At 42.3% G+C, this 18,463-nt stretch overlaps 1 protein-coding gene across 1 annotated transcript in view; it reads left to right on the forward strand.

The window, feature by feature from the left end:
- The window catches only part of LOC311055850 (cytoplasmic phosphatidylinositol transfer protein 1-like), a 37,092-nt gene that overhangs the window by 6,307 nt on the left and 12,322 nt on the right, over nt 1-18,463 (forward strand). The window contains exons 3-7 of the mRNA XM_084072118.1: nt 264-412; nt 11,558-11,654; nt 13,389-13,460; nt 13,793-13,888; nt 14,742-14,897. Coding sequence (XP_083928244.1) covers nt 264-412; nt 11,558-11,654; nt 13,389-13,460; nt 13,793-13,888; nt 14,742-14,897 — 570 coding nt within the window. The remainder of the gene's footprint in view (nt 1-263; nt 413-11,557; nt 11,655-13,388; nt 13,461-13,792; nt 13,889-14,741; nt 14,898-18,463) is intronic.

Genomic DNA, 18,463 nt, shown 5'->3' on the forward strand with positions numbered 1-18,463 from the left:
CTACACTGCAGCATCTCACAAAATCATCAAAAGTAGCAGATCCACAAGCTCGAAACGTGGCTGGAAACGGCACGTTTTGAGTTTGAGTGAGTTTTCCACCCGACAGAGACAAAATGTTTTTAAAACGTTTTGCCTATGATGACATGCCCAACATAGGGATCCGTTAGTAATAGATTATAATAATGATAAACTTATCGATGATCAATTATTTGTTATATAATCAATAACATTTTGTTCTCTGCCCTGCGCTGTGGTCTCTCCAGTACAAGATAGGCCAGCTGTACACCATCAGCAAACACAGTCACATGGAGAGCCAGGAGGGAGACGGGGTGGAGGTGCTGGTCAACCAGCCCCACTATGACCCCCTGCATGGACCAGGTCAACACACAGAGAAGAGACTCCACTTATCCAGGTCAGTTCCACACACACACACACACACACACACACACACACACACACACACACACACACACACACACACACACACACACACACACACACACACACACACACACACACACACACACACACACGCAGCTTTTTAAATTTGTGTTGTATCACACGATAGGGGAACATTTTTGTTTTGTTTCTGTTTTGTTTTGTTTTATCATTGATCAGAATATTGATGTGAAAATGAAATTGTACTGTGATGTATTACATTACATTACATTACAGTCATTTAGCAGACGCTTTTATCCAAAGCGACTTACAATAAGTGTATTCAACATAGGTAGGGAACGAAACTACTAATCACCAGAGGTCTTAAGTGTATTTCCTGTAAAAACAAGCAACCAAGAGTATACCTAGCGCTAAGGTAAAAGTGCAATATATCAGCTATCTACTTTCAAGCACATGAGATAAAATAGCCAAATCAAATGAGCACGAGCTAATCAATCCAATACAACAATAGTTCCTAAACTAGTTAACAACAAGTAGGCCAGGCAAAGAGGAAGGGTAGTGTTTCCTGAAGAGGTGGGTTTTCAGCCTGCGGCGAAAGATGGGCAGTGACTCTGCTGTCCTGACATCAGTGGGAAGTTCATTCCACCACTGTGGGGCCAGAACAGAAAAAAGTCGTGACCGTGTCGATCGACCAGAAGGACCGTTGAGTGGCGGGGGAGTCAGTCGCCCCTTGGTGGCCGACCGGAGTGGTCGGGAAGGGTTGTGGGCATTGACCAATACCCGGAGGTAAGAGGGAGCTGTTCCTTTCACTGCCCTATAGGCTAGCACCAGGGTTTTAAACTGAATGCGAGCCGCTACGGGGAGCCAGTGCAGGGAACGGAGAAGGATAGTTGTGTGAGAGAACTTGGGGCGGTTGAACACCAGACGAGCCGCAGCTTTCTGAACAAGCTCCAGGGGTCTGATGGCAGATGCCGGAGCGCCAGCCAGGAGGGAGTTGCAGTAGTCCAGGCGGGAGATGACAAGAGCCTGGATGAGCACCTGGGCTGCCTTCTCCGTGAGGAAGGGCCGAATTCTCCTGATGTTGTAGAGGAGGAATCTGCAGGACCGTGTCACTGATGCGATGTTAGCCGAGAACGACAGTTGATCGTCCAGGGTCACACCCAGATTCTTCGCAGTCCGAGTTGACGTCACCACAGCGTTCTCAATGGTGATGGCCCTGTCTCGGTGAGGACAGCCCTTCCCCGGGATGAACATCAGCTCGGTCTTGTCCAGGTTGAGCTTCAGGTGGTTCGTCGACATCCACTCCGAGATGTCAGCCAGGCAAGCAGCAATGCGTGCCTCCACTTGTGTGTCAGAGGGGGGGAATGAGAGGATCAGCTGGGTGTCATCGGCATAGCAGTGGTAGGAAAAGCCATGGGAGCGGATGACAGCACCAAGAGATGTAGTGTAGAGAGAGAAGAGAAGAGGACCCAGAACCGAGCCTTGGGGAACCCCAGTAGTGAGCCTGTGTGGTTCAGACACAGACCCTCCCAGCATCACCTGGTAGGAGCGACCCGTCAGGTAGGATGCAAACAGGGAGAGTGCAGAGCCTGAGACACCCATCCCCTCGAGGGTGGAGAGGAGGATCTGATGGTTCACTGTGTCGAACGCTGCAGACAGGTCCAGGAGTATCAGGACAGAGGAGAGAGAGTTCGCTCTAGCGGCATGGAGTGACTCCGCCACTGCCAGGAGGGCAGTCTCTGTCGAGTGACCCACTTTGAACCCAGACTGGTTGGAGTCCAGGAGGTTGTTCTGGTGGAGATACGAGGACAGTTGTTTGAACACAGCACGTTCGAGAGTTTTAGATAGGAAGGATAGAAGGGAAACCGGCCTGTAGTTCTTGACTTCAGAGGGGTCAAGTGTCGGTTTCTTGAGGAGGGGGGTGACTCTGGCAGTCTTGAAAGTAGAGGGAAAGTAACCAGATGTCAGAGAGGTGTTAATAAGGTGGGTTAAGAAGGGGAGAAGTTCAGGTGCAGTGGACTGCAGCAGAGGGGATGGGACAGGGTCCAGAGAGCATGAGGTGGGGCGGCTAGAGGTAACAAGGAGAAGGACCTCGTTAGGAGAAAGGGGAGAAAAGTGGGATAGAGAGGTGGAGGGGGGGGAGAGAGGAGTAGATGAAACTAGAGAGGGGAGGGTGGAAGAGGGACGGGTGTGGGTAGTGCGCAGGGCACCAGCCGGGGGAGGAGGGAATGAGGATCGGATATCGTTCACCTTCTTGTCAAAGAAGTTGGCGAAATCGTCAGGGACGAGGGACGAGGAGGGAGGAGGGGGAGGTGGTTGCAAGAGAGAGGAGAAAGTTTCAAAGAGTTTTTTAGGGTTAGAAGCAGAAGCCTGAATTTTAGTGCAGAAGAAAGCAGCTTTAGCAGCTGATAGAGAGGAGGAAAAGGTAGAAAGGAGAGATTGGAAGGTAAGGAGGTCCTCCGGGAGGAGGTATCTCGACGACACTGAAAATGAGGGCAACCTCAATGTCCTTCGAGAATAAATAAAGGTTTGAAATGAAATGAAATGACACACACACACACACACACACACACACACACACACACACACACACACACACACACACACACACACACACACACACACACACACACACACACACACACACACGCACACACTGGATAGGCGTAATATTGGGGGCTCTTGTTGTCACTGTAAAGTTACTTTTAGGGTCTATTTCTTCCAGGCCCCCAGGTAGAACATTGAAGCGGCCGCCGCTTCAAACGCCACTGAGCAACTTTCATATAGAAATGAATTGCTGGGGGCGGGGCAATCCGCCATCTAGTTATATTATACCTCTATGATTTCTTCCCATTTGCCCTCTCATTTGTTTAGACCCCATAGCCTGAGAGGACGTTCAGGTGAACGCATTGCGCTGACTGATTCAGTCAGCACGATGCACGTAGCCTGGGACCAGACGAATGTGCGAGTGCAAAAAAAAATTGCACTCTGCGATTTGGGTCTGGCACCGTTCCATAGAGAATCCATTTCCTGCTCCAGAAGACGTGGGTGAGCAATCAGGGCCCAGTATTCGAATATGGGAGACTGTAATTGGTAGTTGGTCTAAGCAATTGCGTCGAGGGCCATTGTTTTGATCCCGCCCCTTCGGGAAAAAAATGTCCTCATGGAAGCATCAGACTCATATCCACGCAGTGATATAGTCTGGCTATGCGAGGCTAGAATGCACTGCCAGTTCAGTGAGGGACGGCGCAACGCAGGCGCAAATGGTGAAAAATCAATTGAACGAAACTTTTTAGTGAATGATTCGGTACACTGAAAGGAAGGATAATTCCCCATCACCCTGAGACAAAAAATAGAGCTGAGAATCATACTGGAGCCGGTGCCACGTCGTTCACATGTGGATTCCAAGATCCACAGGATTCCTTTTTTTCTTTCTTACGCTTGACCTTGTCTTGCGATTGAAGTGAATGGTCCTGATAGTTACTGTAGGACGGCTCACATCGGAGCGAGCCTGTGTGAAGTCAGTCTCAGGCGGACGACATGTGATCCACACGTTTCCCATTGCAACACACGTCCAACCTGGACTAAGGCCGTCTATTTACAGTTGTGGCGGCTGCTTACCATTCCTGCATTTCATCACCCCCACCACGTCCACACCCCACGCTCCACCTGTAAGCTGTGCCTCTCTACTGTACCTAACATGTTCCCCCAGGGGGGCAGTGGTGGAAAGTCACTAAGTACTTTACTTAAGTACAATTTTGTTTGTACTTTACTTGAGTATTTTCAAATTTCCAATACTTTTACATCTACTCCTCCACGTCTCAGAGGCATATATTGTACTTTTACTCCACTACAATTATTTGAAAACTTTAGTTACTTTTCAGATATAAATCATTATATTATAGAACATACATGAACCCCTTTAGCCCTATTTTATACGTAGGCTATTTGAAAATAGCCGATCTACAAGCTGTTGTAGATCTGCTATTTTCAAACATTTAGTACTTTTACTTTTTGGTACTTTAAGTACATTTTGATGCCAATACTTTTGTACTTGTAACTCAAGTAACATTTTGAACACAGGCCTTTGTACTTGTAACAGAGTATTTTTGATGTAAGATGTATGTATGTAAAAAAAAAAAAAAAAAGCAAAATTATTCAAACATTGTTCTTGCCAAATTTGTTCAAAATAGAAAATTCAAGCTTGCAGCGCAGCACGAAGTGACACACTGTGAGCTTGTATATCCGCCATTTTTGAATAGCCAACGTGTACAAGTTTTTCCAGAAAACCTTTTAAAAATCTGCCTCAGGTCTAGATGGGTTGAAGTGTGCAGTCAGTATGTTTGTAGAGTGACACGTTCAGAACCTAGACCCATATACAGTATGCTGCCATTCATTCTCAATAATTCTGTCACATGAGTTGTCTGACTGACATACATTATTGAAGCAAGTTATACTTGCGACTTATTGACAGGAGGCGTGTTCTGATTGTTAATAAAATCTGTAGACTGATCTATTCCGATTTCTTTTTCAATCAGCATTATGTAACTTTTCCTCTTCTACCCCGGATTTGAACCTGGTTTCCTGCCTAAGTGCTGACATTTTTACCATTGACCTAATAGAGCCTGCTTGCTCAGGGGATAAATTGAATCTTGACCATCAGGTCAAAATTGGTGTCAGATCCTGTGTCTAGGTGAGACATGACCTTTGACACGATCTAAATGTCTCAATAGAAGAGCAGGGAGACAAAATACTAACCACCCCAATTGTATCAGTTATATTGTATTAACATATTCTACCACAGTGCTTCTCAAACTTTTTCACGTCAAGACCCCCAAATTGGCACTTATTAGCTTGCCCATTTGAAAAGATATGCCAGGGACCCCCATAAGAGAAGATTTTTACGGCTCTAGCAGTGATTCTGAACCATTTTAATTTCAAGGACCCACCGGTTTGACATACATTAGGCTACGGACCCCCATTTAATGATATTTCTATCTCTGGGACCTCAATTTATAAAATCTATGTTAATTTAACTCTGAGAGTGTACAAATGAAACCAAATGGACCCGTTAGGGTCCATTTGGTTTCATTTGTACACTCAGAGTTACAGACCCGTAAGGATCCATTTGGTTCCTAACTACCGGTATCCATCATTTAGCTGGAGACTCCCTTGAACTCCCTCAAGGACCCCTTCACTTTGAGAACCAATGCTCTACCATACAGATTGGACAACATTCTGTTTTATTCATTGAAAGAAAGTTACGTAGTGAGGCTTAATATTTGGATTGTGGCCTTAATTAAAGGCACTATAATGATGTTAAATGAGAACATGATGCTGTGTCACACCCGGCTCAGACAGACCTATAAAAGGGAGCCGTTGTTTGAATAGAGGAGACGTTGTTATGAAATCAATGGTTTTAATGTGTCACCTTTGGCATCTGGGTTAAGCCCATAATATTCAAAATATACAAGAGCTTACGTTGTTCAGTGATGCTTAACGTCCTTCCATGCTGACATTGATTTCACTGAGATCCTTGCTGTGACGTAATTCCATCCGTAAAAAGGACGGAAACTTATTTACCCTCGATAATTGTCTTTTATTAAACTCTCTCAATAAACGGGTCAACTGCTCAACTCCAAGTCTCAAATAACCCTTTAAGACCGGGAACGCATCTGTGTGTCATTTTAAGATTTCTTTGGCTTTAAAAAAAATAGCAGATATACAACAGATATACAGATATACATAGCGCAGCACCGAGTGCCGCGCTATGAGCTTGTAGATCTGCAAGTTTTTCAAAAATCTTGAAAATGTGTGCAAATCTTTGAATATATATATTTTTAAGCGAACATCTTTTACTTTGTTGCAACTTCTGGGGGTCGCTGGAACAAAATAGTTTGAGATGGGGGGTCCACGGCCAAATACATATAAGTTTTGAGAACCACTGATATTATAGCAACATACGTGTATAAAAATTAAAAAAAACTCTTAGGATTTTGAAGATTTTTGTAGAATCCCCAGAAGCAAAGATTAGAGTTACAAATGTTGAATATATATTCAAACACCCACAATCTTCCACGATTTCTCCCCCCAAAAATCGGATCTACAAGCTGTAGAACGGGAGTGCTGCGCAATGAACTTGTAGATCTGCTATTTTTTTGATCTAAAAAAAATGACAGAGATGCGTTCCCGGTTTGATTGGGATAAATATCTGTTTCTCTGGGAAGCCTTTTATGCCAACCCCGTCTCAAAACCAAAAACACATGCGATCCCTTCTGCAACTCACCATTACCATAATGTTGAAGGATCGCCCAAGCCTATATCGTGAAGTACAAAGTCCTATTTCTTTCATTTTTTAATGTTCTGTCAAGAAACAAAGTTTGTCAAAGTGTTTGTTCAAATAGTTTTTCATATCTCGAAGCACTTTATATGCAAAGTGAAGGGAGAAAAAAAAACACTTTGAATGCCACAGGGATTTAAGAAGTGCATGATTAGAATAAAGATTCTTTTGGCCGTTTTTATACTTTTATCTCGGTGTGTATCAGTGTGTGAGAGAGGCAGGAAACCAAGGTCAGAGAGAGAGAGAGGAGATGCGCTCGCAGTGGTAAAGTGCCTGCCCACCACTGCGGAGGTTGTGTGCCGCGCTATGAGCTTGTAGATCTGCAATTATTTTGAAAATTTATGGAAAATCGTGTGAATATATATTTTTTAAGCGAACATTTGTAACTCAAATCTTTGCTTGTAGGGGATTCTACAAATGTCTCCTAAAACTGTTTTTTGAAAAAACGTATGTTGCTATAATATCAGTGGTTCTCAAAAATTATATGTATTCGACCGTGGACCCCATCTCAAAATATTTTGTTCCAGGGACCCCCCCCCAGAAGCTGTAACAGAGTTAAAAATGTTTGCTTTAAAAAAAAATATATATATTCAAAGATGTACAGAAATTTTCACGAAAATAAAATAAAAATAGCAGATCTACAAGCTCATAGCACTCGGTGCCGCGCTATGAGCTTGTAGATTTGCTATTTTTGAATAGCCAAAGAAATCTTAAAATGACACGGCAGATGCGCTCCTGGTCTTAAAAGGGTTAATGCAAGTCCCGTGGCCTAAGTTGCAACAAACTGGAGGGTCCTTGGCATGAAAACAGGTTGAGAACTGTTGTAGAGTGACCTTTATACGGCCCGATGATTCTGCAGTTGTCTGACATTGTGTTAAAAGTACTGTATTAGGGGCCGGGTGACCGGAGCGGTTCGTATAGTAACTGTCCCGTAACAGAAAGGTCACACGATCAATCCCTGCGGCGGCAGGGCAAGCCAGGCACCATGAGTCCTGCTGGAGCGACCTTGAGTCACACACACGACACCAAGCCTAAAACCTCACCCGCAAAACAAGCGATAAGCTTGTAGATCAGCTGTTTTCTGCAATAGGTTTGGTGTAGAGGGGAAAAAAAGAGCAGATCAATCACATAGCCAAAGGTCAAGTTTACTAAGTATTGAGGGTTTAAGTGGTTAAATGTCTGAAAGTACACGTTAACATCATGAATCCAACATATCAATAGAAACGATATTGTGTTAACAAACAAACAAAACGACTTTAATTCACACAACACTAGTAGTGCTGTCAAGTGTCAATTAAGTCTATGAAGCTGTCTATGAAAAAGTGTAATCTGCAACACATTGTTATACAATATGTTTGTTTGTTTGTTTTCACTTACAAGAGAATTTTAAAATGATACACAAAGATTCAGCAAATGAATGCTTAAAAACCCTCCAGGGGCTTGAGAAGTGGCATTCTCCGGGAATATTTATACATTCATAGCAGGATTGATGTCAATCAATGACATATTGATGTCAATGTGTAATATACACATCTATTACAAATTACACATTAATAGACATGTTCTACAGATGAAGAAACAAAACAAAACACACCAATATGGACAATATAACAAAGCAAGAAACAGCAAAAACACATATTGCAACAATAAAACTCAAAGGAACAAAAAGTAAACCTCTAGGGAAAATATTATTTTATTATATTAGGGAGACCATATGGACCATATGGTGAGAAGACAACTCCCATAGATGTAACGGCAGAGAATTCCATATTTTAGACCCTCTAGAGTGTCTGAGTATGTATTAAGGGTGTCCCTGATTCACCTCTCTCTCAGCTCAGGGGTGCTTGGCCTGAAAACCCAGTTCAAGACCCCCCCGCTGTGTATAATTCCATACTGTACGAGGGGCACGTGAGAGAGCTGTGTAAATCATACCTAATAGTAGCGTATAAAATGTAGAGCATGGCACATGATCATCCCTCAAATACCAGAACGAGTGCCAAACGTAACCATAACCGCTAGTACTGGGTTACACAGGCTAAAAACCGCCCATAAAGCTATCAACATTTCTTAAACACTGCTTAGGGCCCTTCAGCTATAGTAGATAAGCCCCCCGGGGTAAGTCCCAGGGCTTTGTGGTCAAGAGTCGGTCACTATGTAATCACAAAACAAAGATGAGGTCACTTATTCGGGTTGTGTTTGTTGATGAACAAGCTTTCCGGTGGGAGGAAATGGCAGCTAAAGTGATCAATGAAGGTCAACCACAAAGACCTGTGACCTGAGAGTTAACAGTGACTTAACTCTCAGGATTTTGAATGAAACTTTGATAATGGAGAGGGCCAGCCCAGTATATTTACACACTCACTCCAGAGGGCCACATTGCATATAATATACTGTCAGGCAGAAACTTCTTATCTCTGATTAATGCCGTACTTTACCATTCTATGTCACACAAAAGTAGCAAAAATAGCCGATCTACAAGCTTAAAACGCGTCGCACTGCGACGCGTTTTGAGCTTGTAGATCTGCTATTTTTGCTATTTTTGAATTGGAATCCTGAATTTATTTTTGCTATTTTTGAATTGGAATCATGAAAAGCAACATTTTTATTTAATTTCAAATTCATTTAGTTATACTTATGTCTAACTTTATGAACTTAAATACAAATACATTGGACATAAAAATACAATATAATTTTAATACTAGTCATTAAGCTACTAATATAGACTGAAGTAATTCAAGCGGGTCATGTTTGCACGTTTTGAGCTCGTAACAGCTGAAATCAATATCAGTATTCCTCATATTAAGCTGCGGGCCGCATTAAGTGAAGGTGGGGGCCGTGGCCCCCGGGCCGCCATTTGCCCATGTATGGTGTAAATGAAACTTTTGTTTGGAGGTGTACTGGAGGTGGGGTGCGATGGGGCGTGTTGGAGCGCCGCTCCAACTAGTTGTTTGAGCTTCACGCGCTCACCCCCACGCATGCATGGACATGCGTGCGTCTACCTCGATTTTAAGCCATTAACTCACTGAGTGCCATTAACGTGTTTCACGTGTTTTTACCGCTATGGCGCTGGGTGCCATTAACGTGTTTGATGTGTTTTTGAAAAAAATGTGGGGGAAAAAAAGAAAAAAAAAAACTTAAAAAAAAAAAAAACATGTTCAGAACCCAAGATATCATCATCTGAAGATGTGCAGCTCCATCCACTCCTTGTTTAACTTAGAACTGAAAAAGGCTGTATCTCGCTTCCTAAGCACTTTTTGTTTTCTGTGAAAAAAACTCTGGCACTTTTCAGAATCAATTCTGAAATAATTCTGGCAATCCTGGCACTCAAGGAGTTAAGAACCAATATATATATATTTTTAGAGCGGACATTTGTAACTCAAATCTTTGCTTCTGGGGGGGTCCCTGGAACAAAATCGTGTGTGCACATGCAGGCCTTTGCTGCGTCTTACCCCCCCCCATCTCTCTCTCCCCATTTCCTGTCAGCCTACTGTCCTATCTATGATAAAGGCATAAAAAGAAAGTTGTTGAAAGTTGTTTCGACTTGTTTTGTTTAGTTTTTTCGTAAATTAATTAATGCCAAAAAGGAACGGTTTTGGACATGCAAGGTTAAATTCTGCCCGACGACAGCGACAACATAGCTCCGTGCACGGAAGCCACAGCGCCATTAGACCCGCCCCCGTCTTGTTGATGAGTCAAAATGTGTTGTTTACAGTGACAACATCCCACACGTCCATCCCACACGTCCATTTGGACACGGCCAAGGTCACCAACAAGCTTGTTGTTTACAGTGAACAGCAGGTTCCCATGTGAGCCCCCCGCAGCGAGGGGAAACACCATGCAGACTTCATGTCTTCTCCTGGTGTCAATGCTATATTGAGGAGTGTGTGTGTGGGTGTGTGTGTGTGTGTGTGTGTGTGTTACGTGTCAGACACACGGGCGACGCACAGAGAGAGAGAGGGGGAAAGGGGGAGAGAGAGAGAAAGAGGTAGAGAGCAGTGTTGATTTCGAAAAATGTTCGTCGACTACCTTTTTTCACTGATGAAAACGAAATAAAAACGAAATAAAAACTAAGATATAATGACTAAAACTAAGACTAAATATATTGACAATTTCCTCAACAAATAAAAACTAGACTAAAATGAGTGGAGAAGAGATCCAGTAGAACTAAAAAGACAAGTCATTTTATGTTTGGTTGTGCTCGGGTGTTTCACTCTGAAAATAGCAGATCTACAAGCTCCAAGTGTAAAATCAGCCATTACGACGCCATCAAGGCACCGACAAAATACATTATAGTCGACTAAATCAACTGTAGATTTAGACTATAATCTTATGATATGTAGTCGTTTCAGATTACTAAAATGTGACTAAAACTAAATGGAATTTGATTCAAAAGACTATGACTAAAACTAAATCAAAATTTGCTGTCAAAATCAACTCTAGTAGAGAGAGAGAGAGGTGGAGAGGGAGAGGGAGAGAGAGAGAGGCAGCGAGAGAGAGAGGCATCGCATGTCTTACGCATGCACACGTTCTGGCTAAGAATACTTTTTGGTGTCAGTTTTTGACATCTGTGTTTGTGTGTACTTGTCTAAAAGGTATTGTGTGGGCGATTTGTGTTCGTACGGGGTGTTCATGTCCCGTGTTATTTTCAAGTTAACACTCTTTAACGATGTGTGTGTGTGTGTGTGTGTGTGTGTGTGTGTGTGTGTGTGTGTGTGTGTGTGTGTGTGTGTGTGTGTGTGTGTGTGTGTGTGTGTGTGTGTGTGTGTGTGTGTGTGTGTGTGTGTGTGTGTGTGTGTGTGTGTGTGTTTTGTCTTGCAGCAAGCTTCCATCTTGGGCCCAGGCAGTAGTACCTCGTATCTTCTACATAACAGAAAAGTCGTGGAATTACTACCCCTACACCATAACAGGTGTGTTTGTGTGTGTGCACTGGTATTACTATACTTGTGAGGACACACAGAAGTGTGTGTGGGGATCAATTGGCATAACGACTACATTGTGGAGAAAAAGGGGGTAAAAAATTGTTGGCTACTCTAAAAAAATAAGAGTTTTGTGTGGGTTTTGCACTCCAAAAATAGGCAATCTATAAGCTCTGTGACGTGTTGTGAGCTTGTAGACAGGCTATTTTCAGCTTTAGTGAAATGGTTAAAATGGGTTAAAATTATGACTATGACTTGATGACATGTCTTCTCTCTTCCATGGTGTGCTCTGGGCTTGGCTGTACCTGAAGACTTCACAGTGAGTGTCATTTATAAAAAAATATCACCCAGGCATTCGTTGTTGCACAAGCTTATCCACCCAAGGGCAGGTGTATCTGCCCTATAACCCTTATAGTCCAGGGGCCAAGGCAGATTTTGGTACCACCTAAGGTGGCCGTACATTTTTGGTATTTTTGTATTCCTACATGTCTCTAGTTTATATTTTGGTATGATACATCTTCCAATTCAGTAGCTCATTGACAGTAATCACTCTAAACCGGGTAATGTATACGGTAGGAGACACAAAGTAGAATCTTTGTGTCTCCTACCGGAAATACACCCGGGCATCAAATTATTGAGACAAAAAACAAAATATATCCATGTATTCAAGGCTTCATGGGGTGTGCAATTGACAGAAAATAATCATTTTTTGGGTGAACTCCTCCTTTAAGTTTCCCAGGGGGACTCTCTACCCATTCAGCTATGACCACCCTAGACCGAAGGAGGGTCAACTTTTACAAGCTTATGGAAAGCAGTCTTTTTGCAAACACCAAAAATCTGAGAAGTTATCAATTGCACACCCCATGAAGCCTTGAATACATGGATATATTTTGTTTTTTGTCGCAATAATTTGATGCCCGGGTGTATTTCCGGTAGGAGACACAAAGATTCTACTTTGTGTCTCCTACCGGATACATTAGCCGGTAGGTAGTGATAACTGCCATTAAGCTACTGAATTGGAAGATGTATCATACCAAAATATAAACTAGAGACATGTAGGAATACAAAAATACAAAAACTTTACGGCCACCTCAGGTGGTACCAATTTGTGAAAATATCAGTGTTGGCCCCTGGACTATTAGTTAGGTCAGTGGTTCCCAACAGTGGGTCGGGACCCATTTTTGGGTCTTGCAGAACCATTTGTATGGGTAGCGAGTAAATATCCCTTTTTTCCTCTACAATCTTTTACAATAAAAAAAAACATAGTTTTATTTTCCCCAGAAACTTTCACAAAATTGTCTTAAAGAATTTCAATTTCACAAAAGGAAGAACAATTTCAATACATTTTCAAAAATCTAAACAGTGAAAATAGCCTACCTATATCCAAAAGCGACATGCCTTGCTCCTCCTGAGTTCACAAGTGAACTTGTAGATTGGCTTTGAAGTGTTGAAATAGTACTTCATAACGTATTGTTGTACGTTTGGGTTGCGGGGGAGTTACTGGGAGACACCATATTTATCGAGCTGAAAAGTTGGGGAATCCTTGTCTTGGGTGAGGGCTGAGGCTGGATAAATAAAACTTTTATGCAACCTACTCGATCATTTTCAGATAGGCCTATCAAGGTTGACATTTTAGTTTGGCCTTATTTTTTATGCAGTACCATCAATTGAAACCTTGCGTGTATTCCAGGTCTGTCATAATGAGACAGAATATTCTTTCTTTCTCCACCCAGTGTTCCTTCTTTCCCAAGTTCTCCATCCACATTGAAACCAAGTATGAAGACAACTGTGGAGACAACGAAGATGTAAGGAATGGATATTTCTTTAAGTCTGTGCCTTATGTGTGATTTCTCGGTTCAGCCTTTGTTGCTAACGTTAAGAGGTATTTACCCTGTAAAATAAGTCTAACCACTGTCCACATGTCCCATGGTGTGGTTTAAATCCTCAGAAAAATCATCTGTTCATTGTTTGTCTCCCCCAAAAAACTTGTAGATCTTTTTCCCTATAATGTCGTCAAAATGAGCGATGCCAGGTTTAAAGTAGTTAATCGTGGTTTCCTGTGGTGCTCAGTCCTCAAGGTGTTTTGTAGGCCTACTGTTGTTTCCAGCTGTTTGATTTAGGTGTGTTGTGTTTCCAGTTGTTTGCAGCAGAGAAAGCAGACAAGAAGGTAGAAGTAGACTACCTGGACATCGCCTACGACCCCTACCCCGAGAGACACTTCAACAGCACTGAGGTGACGATAACGTCTGCCCTCCTGGGCGTTTATGACGGATAAGAGCAACTCGCAATTGTTTTCTGTATGATTAAGTGATCATTTCTGTCGTTTCCCCGACATAGACTCTATCATTTTGCGCATCAACAGCGGCAGTTTTAATATGAATGAATATACTTCATACATTTGTGGTGTGTGTGTGTGTGTGTGTGTGTGTGTGTGTGTGTGTGTGTGTGTGTGTGTGTGTGTGTGTGTGTGTGTGTGTGTGTGTGTGTGTGTGTGTGTGTGTGTGTGTGTGTGTGTGTGTGTGCGTGCGTGCGTGCGTGCGTGCGTGCGTGCGTGCGTGCGTGCGTGCGTGCGTGTGAGAGACCTACTGCACATATAATTTTATAAACAGAGCTGCTACCGTTAAACACATTTGAAATCTGAGGCTTTTTGTATACAATTTTTTATAATTAATAGTTTTGGGGAAAAATGCTGCAAATTATCCCAAAAGTGACTGCAAATGATTGCTGCTATTTGTTTAAAAAAAGCTTTATGCCCTTGTCAACATGTATAACGTTGCAATGTGACAACACAATGCTGTACCCCTTCCAAGTGTACATACTTTCCCGATTTCTTTCTTGTTTTCACTTTCACTTTCATGAAAACTTGTTTTCATTATGTTTTGACACTTGCTTTGGCAATGTAAACGTACGTTTTCTCATGCCAATGAAGCTTCTTTGAATTGAATTTAAACCATATGTCCAAAACAGTTACTTTTCAGGATTCAAATCCAAAAGTAAAGTAAAAAATATGGAGATAAGAGGTTTCAAATATGTTTTCTCATGCCAATAAAGCTCCTTTGAATTGAATTGTGTGCGTTTGTGTGTAGGACCTGCGGTGTTTCTCCTCGGCGAGGACAGGCCGGGGCCCCCTGCTGGAGGACTGGAGGCGGAGCGCCCAGCCCGTCATGTGCTCCTACAAGCTGGTCGGGGTGCAGTTTGAAGTGTGGGGCCTGCAGACAAGGGTGGAGCACTTTGTACACAAGGTTAGATACACAACAAACAAACCCTCACTGTGGTCGTGAGCTTTGAAGATGTACAGTACTATGGCAGTGCTGGGAGGCCAGGCTATTAATCATAATAGCAGATCTACAAGCTAAATCTAACCCTTTTCAAAATGGTGCTTAAAGGGATATTTCACTTCTAAACATGTTTGGGGTCATTTTAACTTCTACTCTGGCTTTTGAGAGCACCCCAGACAGTTTTTAAGTTGCTTGATTCAGTATTTTTGAGTGGTGCCAACCACTCCTATATCTGACTTTGTCCGTTTGTCCGTATGTATGTATGTCCAATAAACAAACATTGATGACAACATCAATACGGGGGTCAATACAGGGCTCATCAAAGGCACCACTCTCTTCACACAGGGTGTGATTTTTGAGTGGTGCCGAAGGCAACCACTCCTATACATGACTTTGTCTATGTGTCCGTATGTATATATGTATGTATGTATGTCTGTCCACAAACATTGATGACAACATCAATACGGGGCTCAATACGGGGCTCATCAAAGGCACCACTCACTTCACACAGGGTGTGATTTTTTTTAGACATTTGATATACATTTTTATCAGACACGCCCTCTGCCTATAGAACTTTTAACCATGTTAGATTAATTGAAAACACCCGTCCTTGATTCTGGTGACTGATATTGCCCTTCTAATTTGTGAATGGGCTGTTTTTTCAATTTTATTTTATTATTTCTTTTCATTAAAAAAAAAAAAAGAATTAAGCTCACAACTTATCTTCGGCAGAGAGATTTGGTGTAAGGGGCCAAGGATATAGAACCCTGGTGCACCCAGGTCAATGAGTTACTGTATGTACTGTATATACAGTAAATACAGTACATACCGTATACTGTATGTATGGGGTTTAATTGGTTTTCAACAAAGTACTGGCTATACATTTCTTCCAGTTCGCATAAGAAATAATCTTGTAAATATTTGGTGACGTGCTAACAGAACAGTTTGGAAAGTAACACGCTTTAAAAAAAAAAAAAGTAATTGGGTTTGTTGACAGCACTTCTCCTTCATGATTTGGATATTTTAGTTCTTCAGTCTGTCGGACCTTTTGAAGAGAGACATAAGTGGTTGGCAGGAGTTGTGGATATGCTGCTCGTAAGCCTCTGGCATGAAGATAATCAATAGATTCCCATCAGGAGGAAGTGGAAGTGAAAGCGTATCAAACACAAGGATATTGCTTTGATTTGATAAACATTTGCTAAACACTTTGAAGTGCTTTTCCCCCCCAAAAATACTTAGTTTGGTGTCAGTCTCTGAATGTTCAAAATGGTTAGAAAGCTATTAAGCTATTAATATCTTATATATTGTTGGAAATTTTCTTTCATCTTCTATACATTTTCTAAATCTGGTGTGCGTGCATGCATAACTGTCCTTAGTACATCTCGAGAACCGGCCGACTAGGCATGTATTCACTCAGCTCACGATTCGATTCAAATCACGATAATAGGCTCACGATTTTTCACAATTTTAGTGAAAGTTAGTTTTAGTTTAGTTTCCAGACAAATGAAAAAAAAAAAAAATTCTTACATAAATCCAATATTTAATTCTATTTTTTATTTTTTTTTACAACAACTGTGTTTTCTCGTATCCTCTTTTCAATACAGTAGCAAATGACTGGAAAAAAAAAGAAAAATAAATGTTCAATCAATTCTCTTGCAAAGAGGCATTATACAGTATGGAGATCCGGTTGTCCAGAGCCTCCAGTCCAACCGATATGCCCATACAGTATATGAGCATAATACTTTAAATCAATCTTTTTTTAGTTTAGACTTACAATGCGTACCCCTGCACACTCATTTGCACTTTATCACTCACAAGCATCCACTCATAGCCTGACTCTGCCTGAATTTTCATTTCGTTTTCATTATTCAGTCTGAAAGCCCTCTCAGTGCAGCCCTTTTCTGAGATGGGGGCGTGGCCAAAGTTAGACTCTTTGGCGATTGGTTCATACTGGATTATCCCGATCCAGATTCGCCGTATACAGATTTTGAACCGAGAAAAGCCCGCCTTCGACAGCGTCACCAGACCCTGAATGCGAGGCTAGCGATTCAGGGGGTGGAGCCAGGCTGATCCACTCATTAATTCACCAGTACATTGTTTACACATACACCCTCAGAGACCGCAATGGAAACAAGCTGTCAATTGTTGCCTCTTGCTTAGGTATTATTTGACAATTTGGCCAACGATTGACCATTTTTTATAGTATAGTTTGTTGATTGCTTTTAATGCAGTAATGGTCTTTTATCACATCATTTCATTTCTTTTTTTGTTTTCTTTTTAAGGTATTAGAAAGGTCTTAAAAGTCCTTAAATTGTCACTTCAGTGTCACTTCACCCCCCCCACCCACCGGAGAAAAAAAAAGCCAGTGCTAACATCACATACACGGCTTGTCACATACGGTGACGTTTAGTTCAGTCTAGCAGTAAGGATAGGCTGAGCTGATAGCGGTGTAGCAGCACCAAACTCATTAGAATTCTCAGAGCACCAAACAGACCTGGCTTTGCATTGAATCCTCCTTTATACCGTGGAAGGAACACAACATCCTGCTTCCTTCCCTCCTTGTCTCTTCATGTTCACGACTGTGGCAGCTTTGCTTATTTCCAATTACTCTGTTACCTTGCTGTGGCTTTTTGTTGTTGTTGTTGTTGTTGTTGTTGTCTTTCTGAGTTTCAATTTATTCTTCCCAGTGTAATCGTTGGTGCTTGATGTACTTTATTTAGTAAGACATGCTCAATTTTAATTAATTCACAAGTCATGCTTTAAAGCCGCAATGCGTAACTTTTATGTTTTAAGGCTGTACCCCCCCCCCTAGAATATGGACGCTGGGATTCAAGTGGTTAAAACAAAAGTTATATTAGTCTACCTACTATTGTAACCTCCTGAACCTAAGTAACCCTGAACCTAAGTAACCCTTATGATGTGGGGGAGGGGAGACAGTTGGCTATAGTTAGCCCAGGCTAATTTTACCCGAACACGTTTCAGATATAGTGTTTGTGTGTATTTGAACCTTTGTTCATGTGATTGAGGCAGCTGCTACAGGTGGAGCCCTGGAATAAATAAATATGAAAATATGAATGCTCGGTGAGGCTGTGCAGGGGTTGGTGCAGGCCAGGGCTTCCCCAATCCTTTCCATCCCATATAGCTGTAGACTCTGGCTATTGTCAAATGCCTTTAAGAAAATACCAGAAATAGCCAACCTACTCTGACTCAAGTCTGAGTCATAGTGTCGGGAGTTTTTTAAATATATTTTTTTATCCCCTTTTCCCCCCGGTGCCAATTATCTAAGTGATCCTGGGCTCTACGCTCCCCCCGCCAGCCTAGGGAGCCCAGAGCCGAGCTCATGCCTCCTTCAATGCATGAGATCCAAGCAACTGACCTTCTTGTCACCTGACCGGGGGGAGGTTCCCCGGTAGGAACACGTTATTCCAACCAGTTCCTTTCCCCTCCATCAGGCGTCCCGGCTGTCATGGGGGAGGCGTTATGTGTCCCTATGTCCCTTTTGTGCCCAAATATGGATATGTCTGTTTATG

This window comes from Gymnoscopelus microlampas (assembly GCF_963454915.1).
Source record: "Gymnoscopelus microlampas genome assembly, chromosome: 11".
Taxonomy (NCBI): domain Eukaryota; kingdom Metazoa; phylum Chordata; class Actinopteri; order Myctophiformes; family Myctophidae; genus Gymnoscopelus; species Gymnoscopelus microlampas.